Below are 9422 nucleotides of genomic sequence, written 5' to 3'. Positions count from 1 at the left end.
ACAACGGGAATATAAAGTCATACTTTTCTCATCGTGCCTGTAAACAAACGACGGCATTACTTATGCAGCTATATAGGGCTTCTCGTGCATGTCCCACCAAACCCCAGTGATTATGGGAATGCCTCGCTCGCTTGTTGATATTCAACTGTGATTTTTCAGATATTCAGTTTTTAAATTTGCGGTCGTATGCTTTTTCAAGATTCATCGTACATGTTTAATGCGGCTTTTCTCTATATTAGATAAGGATGCATATATTCAGATCCTCAAATCGGTGTACCTACATTGCTTCCAGATACACTGCTGCCATGGCTAAGTTTACCAATCTACTGAAGTTCTGCCTAGTATCTGCCATTGTCATTGTTGGATCTAGAGCGGGTAAGTGCTCTCACGTTCATCACTTTCAGCTGTCATAATTTATTTTTTCTCTCGCTGCTTCATTCGTCTGCAGAAGATTCCCGCAAGGAAGACACCCATTCCCACAAGTACAACATTCGCCTTACCGACGGGACCAGCTTTGAGATTACCACACATGGTTTTGAAGAATTTTCAAAGGTATGGAAACTGCATTTGAGGCTGGCGCACTAGGTTGGCATCAATTATGTGCGTCTGGGAAGTTATCTGTAACTCAGATAACCATCCAGCCTTACGGACGCACCCATTTCGCGCACGACTTACCCAACATAAGGAGGTCCTTTTTTTTTCTTCGCCGCAACTCTTCTATAGAAACTGCTTAAACTTTTATTTAGTTCTTCGCGACATCATCTTCCTAAAGAAATCAGCTACAGTTTGTAGTTTATGTGATCATGTGCTTCTTGAGAAGCGAATTGAATTGTTAATAAAAGGAACAGAACCGCAGACATGGATGCCAGTTGCAGGGGTCAGCTACTGCGAATCATATTCCGATTTAGGATATGTCATTAGTAGTTCTTTGGGAAATGTGTCGTGACCTTCGTGGTGTGATCGCTTGCTGCAGTAATGCTTGTGTGTCTCTCATGTGACGATCCAAAATGCTGACTAATTCGTCCTCTTTCTTTTTTCTTTTAAATTCACAGTGTCTACAGCGTGGAGCAACAAAGGTGAGTCACGGTGCTTTTATTCACGTGTTCATAAATGAAGCTTCGTAGTTGCGGTGGTCACAATATTTCATTCAACTTCTTTCTGCAGGGGAACAACTCCGTGGATATTATCAAGTTCAACAAGGTAAGCCTCGAAGAATGCTTTCTGCTGATTACCACGTTGAAACAACGAGTTAGGTTTCTTCTCTGGTGCCTTCCTCCGCATTTTTTAAACTGTGGTTTCGAAAGTTAGAATCGGCTGCAAAATAATTCTGTGAAACTTGCTGCATTCATTGTTTGAACCCTCTCAGAGTGACTTCTGCATACGGTTGGCTGGAATTGAACACGTATCTGCGCTCCTGATTGCATACAGAGAGCACTAGTTCACACTGACAGCATTCTTTCAAACCTTTCGATGTTTACAGCTGTAAGTGCATACCAGCATACCCAGGGAGCCGAGAAAACAGCTTGTAACTATTTAAACAACACGTGCAGTGACGAACGAATATACAGAAACCTACTTTAATACTGTCACCTGCGAAGTAATCACGACAACATTATTAGACGCTTTCAGTTTGCCACTATTTTCTTCGTGTCTTGCACAAAGATGCAATTTTGAGGTGCAATCAATGAAATGCAACTATATATATATATATATACTTGAAATCAGCTGGCTTGGCCCATCAAGTAGAAATTTAAATATTCAAATACACGCCGTAATTTGCGAACTTACTAATAAAACATCATCAGTTCAGCCATTATTACGTACGTCATAAAGCGCGAAGAAACCGCAACGTAATCATGTCAGACCACCTGACCTGTTAGCATATCCTTATGGAGTTCAGCCAGCCCTGTGATGTGGCATTAGCATCTGCCTACAAAAACCTGGCTGCTCAGAATGAACCATAGCCCTCTGCTAGAGAGTCTCTTAGGCCTACTGTGTTTCTTTAGACTGTGAATTAAATCTATTCAATCAATCAACCAAGAAATCAATTTTTCCTGATTTTTTATTCCAGTTTTTATTTTCCTAAATCAGAATATACATTTCAAAGAAGGCATACATACAGAAGGACGTCTCATAAAGACCTCCTTAATATTAACAGGAATTGACGGGAAACCTCATGAGAATTTGTACATCAAAGAAAAATAACTATACAATGAACAGCATCAGGTTATTGAAAACAGCTAACACCATGCAACAGAACAACTTTCAATGAACACAATGCAACATTGCAATCAAACAAAATTATGAAAAATTAAAAATATACTAAACAAATATACACGCAAATTCCGTTTAAATGAATCAACAGAACCCTATTTTATAAATGCAGGCAATGACTTCCATAATGAAACAAATGAGAAAATTAGCACTGAGCTTGCTTTAATTAGTTATTATTATTTGATTTGTAAACATATATACAGGAAAGAAAAATGGAGGAGCAAGGCTGGCAACTGCCACCAGAAGGGGCGCAACGCCTGCCTACTCTTCAGAAAGGACGAGACAGAAACATAGAAATGGAAGATAGGAAGGAAGGATTAGTTCTGGGCTTAGGAAATAAGTAGTTACTTGATGTAGCAGAACGAGTCGACGGAACATGAAGAAGCTGACTAGGGTGTAGCAAAGGAAAAGGAAGCTTTCCAGACGAGTACCTTAACATCAAAACAACAAAGAAAATATCTCTTCATATTTTGTACAGATAAAATGTTATGCTTAAAAAGTAATGAAGAAGCTGTAGACATAAAACAGCTAAAGTGTATTATATGTATTGCTTGATTCTGAATATGTTGAACTGACGATCAGTGAGTAACGTGAGTGCTGACTTATGGTGAAATGCAATAGATTATATGACTATGAAGGAAGGCGTAATAGAGCGACAAACAGGTTTGAAAAGTGAAATATGGACGAACTTTTAGAAAAATTCCAATATCGTAGGCCACTATGCCACTTTCATGACGTCGAGCAACACGTCAACAAGGTGAATTTCATGTGTTTTTCAAGTTAAACCGCAAGGAACATAGCACCGCCACTAGCATATATGACAGTGTTACCTAAACAGAGAGAGCGCAAGGAATAAATTGGTGAGAGTAAAGTTCAGGTTCTTTTCGTACCACTCCTCTACTTGGGCGTCCGAGACGCACCGCCAGAGCCGGTCTACGCAAGTAGAGGATGTACTGCCGCTAACGATAGCGGCGACGGGTTCGCGTGGTTGAAGTAGACACAGGGATGACGAGAAAAAAAAAACACACTTTCTATTTACAACTATTTACAAGAATTTACAATTGCAAGTACACATACAAGGTGGAACTGGTACACATAGGGCGACCCTATATCGACATAGTCGATGGTGCATAGCACCGCAAGTCGTGTCCAGAACGCTTGGTCGGGGCAACGCGGCCAGGTTTTCTACCCTTCGGTGCCCCGCCCCAAGCATATACCACGCAATCGCCACCGAGTGGCTATGAGTGGTCCGCCGACGCACCAATCACGAATCCTGTGCTAGGATCGTCTTGATCGCCGGCGCTTCCCGTATTGCGCTTGTTCCAAGCGCCCTTTTCTCCACCACCTTTGACGGTGTCTTTCTCCCTATCCCTCAAAACAACATACAAATAAAAACAACGTTCCAAGAAAGGGGGGGGGGGGGTGACAGATGCATAGCACGCGTGCTCCCTGGCTAAGCCACAGCGCCCAGCACAATGGGTTCAATAAAATCCTAATAAGCGGGCAGTACCTGCAAGCCGAAGTGATTGACCCCTTCACCGCTCGCACTTCTTAGAAAGACCGATAGCGTATTAGCTGCGGGCATACGTCTATGAAACCTGTCAACCGACAATTTGGGCTCACGTACCCCTATTCGGAGAAGCTTTTCAGGATGGTCAATTGGCAACGGTCTCCGAAACGGGTTGTCAAAGGCGGTTACCATGCAAAATGTGCACGTGGTGAATAATGAGCACTGCGTTCACGCTTTCCGTGCGTATTACACGCCCGGCGCGCGCACATCAGGAGCCAGCGACAGTCACGCACATCTAAGCTTTTGCTGTCAGGTGGAGTGCACGCGATGTACGTGACGAAGCACCGATATTCCCTCTTCTTGAGGTCCGCTTTGTGTACTCTCGGGTGCCAGTGGCTTCGGTACGTGCCTTCTACGTTTGCTCAGTGCCAGCCGGCTCTACTCGCCTCACCACGTGTCAGGTATAATTGGCATGTCATGAGCTGTGCCTCTGCCTACCGTGAGAGGCATCCGTCGCTGATCATCAATTATCCAATTGATGTTCTGCATGTTAAGCAAGGACCATCGGAAAACCACTGCTAGCCGCTTCATTCAGCGAGACCAGGTTGAACAAAACGCTGATATTAAGCCCTCCGAGCAGCAATTAAAGAACTGGCCAGCGCTTCTAGCCGCAGGGTTACAGTGAGCCAATGAGAAAATAACAAAATTCGATTTAGTGGCAGTGATAATAGTCCCTTCTGCCACCAGTCGGTAACAGTAATCAATCAATCAATCAATAGCTCAATCAATCCTTGTATACGGCAAGAACCACAGAAATGCCCGTTCAAATGCTTTACAATTATGCATAAAAAAATCCAGCCTCCAAGCGAAAAGTACTCGAAACATTTTTCTGTTGCATGGTCAAATTTGCAGGTCTCAGCATTCAGATCGTCCCCGGGCTCCTTATAATCGTGGATTCAGTATGGGCAACCGCAGTTGGAATATGCTTTGCAACCGCAGTTGGAACATCCTGGAAATTCATTTCAAGTGGATGCGTCTTGCAAACTCACCAACTACAATTCATAAATTGCAATGTGTCGTAAAGTAATTAACTCACCTGCTCATTAGTCAATTTTAGTTAATTAGTGGAATATGGGTTACGATTTACCGTGCTACTAATGTCCGCCTCTTCGAATAACCCAGCTCAGCGATAAGAATTACGCTACCTGCCACAGGCGATTTGTAAAAAGTCCGTAATACTTAAAAATGAACACCCTGTATATATATATAAATAAGTGGAGGATGAGTGAGTGTTGGATTTTTAATATCTGTCCCCCCTGATGCTTTTGTTTATCATAAGCAGCCCAACGAGGTGCGTTAAAGCGATCGCATAACAAAAGAGTAACTTTAAGCCACGCGTGCGCGTCGCTTCTCCTATGAGCTGGTGGTGTCAGTACCTCTTGCGCCAGGCACACAAGTGCTTGAAAGCTTACTCCAAGCACGCTGTCCGCCAGCACTTCTGTGCTTCAGCCCACTCTCTTCATCGGCCCATTCAGCTGCCTCTGGGGCAGACGTTTACCAAATTCGGTGGAGAATACAAAGGCTCGAGTGGCGACCACAGACCCTTGTGTTGCACCCATTCCGCAGGTTGCATCAGGGGCGGTCCTAGTGACGCCACTGTGAAACTTTCAATGCCGAAGGCCATAAGTAACGTGATAACTACAAGTCGTGATAACTAAATTGCAATTTCGCATAATTCCTGCCGCAGGACAAACTTTAAATTAAGTTTTTTGTTTATTTAATTTTACACGTTAATTAATTTTAAATAATGTGTAAACTTTTAATTTAGTTAGACATTAGTTTAAAAATATGATGTGTAAACTACGTGCAGTCGCCCTTCTGCGCAAACAATCAAGTTGATTTTCCAAATCTGACCCGTACGTATTTTAATGGTCATTCATGGCACCGCATGCTGATGTCTCGAACGCAGTGCGCTCGGGACCTGTACGACCGCGTCCAGTCAAATATCACAGATCACCTACGCATCAGGGATGTCGGTGAACTGGGACCTGCGTTGCGAAACCTGTCTTCCCTTCACCGGCTGAATGGCAACATCCTAAAGAACCTGGAAGCTTTGCAGAACAGCTTCCAGAGGCTGTCCCTTCCACCATCCGCTGGCGCACCAGGCATCGAACCGTTGCAGCGAACACTGCAGTCCGCCAGCGAAGCCTTTCGCAACATGTCGAAGTCTGTGACCTCAGGCGCGGCTCTGCAGACGGTGGTGCACAACTTCAACCGCACGCTGCATACTTTCAACAACATCGCCACGGCAGGCGTGAATGCCATGACGCCAACGGCCAATCAGCTCATGCACCGCTTCCAGGTGAGCGGATACGAGTCTTGTCTTGTTGATCACAAAGCTCACAAAAGTTTGTCGACCACAAACAAAAAAAGTGATTTTGAGCAAAATGCATCGTCATCATCATCGTCATCATTACACTTCTTTCTTTCATTTTTTTGTGTTGTGGACAACACTATACACATGTCGTTAGCAGGACGTGCTTGTTCCCGATAAGACCACTGGTGACGTATAGCAGATGTAACATGGCCTTCCATGGAAACAAACATTTGGTGAATGCGCTTTAAGGCACTTGTTCGTATTTAGGTATCTGCTGCTACATTCGCGGTAAAGACCATCTTAGAAATTTTTTTTTGTATACTAGCAACCATCTTTATCACTGCTGTGCATTCAATTTAGGTATTAATGAGTTTGTGCACGTTTAAGTTGTGTTAATGTACGCAAGCAATACGGACTTTGTGCGCTTTATAACACATATGAACTCTACTTTCTTTACAACATTTCTATGACATTAACATATGTTGCTACAAGCAGCAAGTGCGCCTTAGAGGGGCCAACAACTTTTCAATGTTCATTAAAATATAAAATCTGCACCAAAAACGAAGGCGAATACCTGCCCACGCGGAGTTTCTGCACGTTGGATTTTGCCTTTCAAGCGTTTTTCCACGGCCAGGACATATACCACAAATTTTGTTTGCGTCGCAAAGAAACGGAGAGAGGTCCCACAGTGACTAGGGTTAGAAACATAACGCTATATACCTTCGCTGTTCTCACACTTGCGAGATGTAAAACTAGTAGGCGCTGTGTCGTCAGGGTTAAGGAGGTTAAAGAAACAAGTCGCTATCTAATCATTAGGTTCCCATAATCCAGGCACGAGCGATGTGGCTACGGGTACGACGAGTTCAAGTAACATGAAGCAGTTGAGATCGAATAGCCGATCTGCAGATGCAGCTTGGAGACATGCCGGTAAACGATCAAGGTTATTTCCATATAACTTTCGTATTTATAGGGACATTAATTGTAGTTCACTTAAATTTATGGAAGAAGGACAATAGAATGTTTTTTTTTTTTTCATTTTGCAGCAATATACGTACAATCAAGCTCCATGCTTGAGTCTTTCGTTCACTCAACCTACGAAATAGAAGGCATATGGGGCATTCAATCGCCTATTTCTGTCGTACAAGGCACGTCGCTATAGCCAACGTTTGGACAAGGGCACTTGTGTTGGTCGGGGCAGCGGCTGCTGAAGAAGGGTTTATGTACTCGTAGAGTACTCTACCCCTCCCTTAATGAAGGAGGAGGATTGGAATAGGATGGTGCGTAAATTATATGCTTAGCGAAGTCGAAGTTTTAAAAAATAAGGTAAAATAATAAGGGGCATACATAAACGCTGCTATGGAAAGCAGTTGCTACACCGATGAAAATAAGTTCGCTTGTCGGTACGTTTGCTCATGTGACAAACCTTGTTCGACCACTGTCGATCGCTTCAAGCCTACCCGCCGTGGTGGCTTAGCGGCTATGGTGTTGCGCTGCTAAGCACGAAGTCGGGGGATCAAATCCTGGCCGCGGCGACCGCATTTTGATGGGGGTAAAATGCAAAAACGCCCGTGTCCCTTGCATTGGGGACACGTTAAAGATCCCCTGGTGGTCAAAATTAATCCGCAGTCCCTCACTACGGCGTGCTTCATAATCAAATCGTGGTTTGGGCACGTAAAGCCCAAAAATTTAATTCAATTCAAGCCTTCATCTTCCTTTGAAGTTCTCTATTGTTTGGATTCATGTCGTAAAGTGGATAGAAACAACTTAACACATGACTTCCCTGTCAAACGCAGGAAGACTTGAAGAACATCCAGAATGTGACCCGGTCGTTGCCCAGGACTGATGTGGCGCGGCTCACGGAGCAGACGAGGGGCAACCTGACCCTGCTGGTGCGCAACCTGACCGGAGCTCTGCCTGTGCTTATGCGAAGGGTCGCCACGCAGGGAGCGGAGAGCACGCGACCACTCAGGGAGTTTGTGACCGTTCTCTCGCACAATCTCAGGAACGCCTCGGTCGCACTCTCAAGTAGCGGCCACGCTAGCGGCAACTCGACCGGCAACACGCTTCCGTCGGCGGGGCACGACCTGCTGCAGGCGTACGACGGTTTCCAGTTGGCCGTCAACAACGGAATGCTCGCGATGTCGGATTTGGTGCGCGGGTCGCTGAAACTCGTGAACCCGGCCAACTGGCACGTTGGCCGGATCGCGCACGGCACTGGAGAAGGACAAACGCCACAAGCTGGCATCAACAAGTTCATCGGGCAGCTCTTCAGGAGGAGAGGCTAAGCGTGTAGCGTAGTAGCACGCGTGTAGGTGATTTTGTTTTTGCACAAACCGTTGGTGGGGACCACGAATTGCGAGGTCAAAGCCAGCTGCCATCTCCGGCCTCATCAAGCTCATGGGCCAGCTTTTCTAAAGGGAAGCCGAGTGTGTGTTCACAGAGGTATCCAGTAGGCATTTCATCGAAAAGGCAGTCGAATACGGATCGCTATACAGGGAAATGTAAAACTTCAAACGTGTGAGCGTCCAAGAATTGCTCTTTACTAGAGCTTGCGTGAATGACATCTTTCTGGGGATTTTGTCACGGGGCATACAGTGCTAATTCAAGCAACTTTTAGGGCGGAGACACAATACGTTCGACTCGCTTGACGGCGCACTTTTCTCAGCTTTGGTATCTTAATACGCAATTTAGGATTCTTATAAGCAAAGAACTGTAAGGATAACATTAAACTCATGGACATGGAAAAAAGCCAGACTTTTTTTTGACCATCGTAGCTTGTCTGCAGGTTGTGACAAGACTACTGGACTTGTGTTAACAGGTAAGAAAGCCATAATGTCGAACAATTACTTGACGGAAGCGAACTTGTTGCCTCGGATAACATAATTATATGGGTTGCACTTGTTTAGTCGTATGCAATTACTTAATTCCCATCGTTAAAACGTGTTGCCTTCGCGAGAAATCTGACCAATTTTGAGCTTCAAGGACCAGAAAAAAACGCGTTTGCACTTGTTACATGTGGCTCACTCGCATCCAACGTTTTATATTGACAGTGTCTGTAAATAAATACTGAAGCTGATGAAGTACGATCGTATTTAGGGCTTATCTTCACGTATGCGTAATTCATGTGCGAGGTAAGTATAGCCCTTCGATGGTCAGTTTACCTTATGGATGAAATCTGGATGTGCCCGTAAGTGTGCCGATACGCATCCCACAAATCATGGCCACCATAGGGGGCCATGAAATTCGTAGAAACTTGCCAAC

At 44.6% G+C, this 9422-nt stretch overlaps 1 protein-coding gene across 1 annotated transcript; it reads left to right on the top strand.

Moving 5' to 3' along the window:
* Positions 1-305: 305 nt before the first annotated feature.
* LOC119441530 (uncharacterized) lies at positions 306-9207 on the top strand. Its single transcript, XM_037706146.2, has 6 exons — positions 306-375; positions 449-552; positions 1053-1076; positions 1165-1200; positions 5754-6146; positions 7955-9207. The coding sequence occupies exons 1-6, from the start codon at positions 306-308 to the stop codon at positions 8444-8446; spliced, it is 1119 nt and encodes a 372-aa protein (XP_037562074.1). The 3' UTR covers positions 8447-9207.
* Positions 9208-9422: the final 215 nt, after the last annotated feature.

This window comes from Dermacentor silvarum, chromosome 1 (assembly GCF_013339745.2).
Source record: "Dermacentor silvarum isolate Dsil-2018 chromosome 1, BIME_Dsil_1.4, whole genome shotgun sequence".
In the NCBI taxonomy this organism is placed as follows: Eukaryota; Metazoa; Arthropoda; class Arachnida; order Ixodida; family Ixodidae; genus Dermacentor; species Dermacentor silvarum.
This window is presented reverse-complemented; position numbering and strand designations above follow the sequence as displayed.

Excerpts from the sequence above, each read along its gene's own strand:
- LOC119441530 (XM_037706146.2), top strand. The coding sequence starts at position 306 with ATGGCTAAGTTTACCAATCTACTGAAGTTCTGCCTAGTATCTGCCATT. Across the intron at positions 553-1,052 it reads GTTTTGAAGAATTTTCAAAG|TGTCTACAGCGTGGAGCAAC; the intron begins GTATGGAAACTG and ends TTAAATTCACAG. Across the intron at positions 6,147-7,954 it reads AGCTCATGCACCGCTTCCAG|GAAGACTTGAAGAACATCCA; the intron begins GTGAGCGGATAC and ends TGTCAAACGCAG.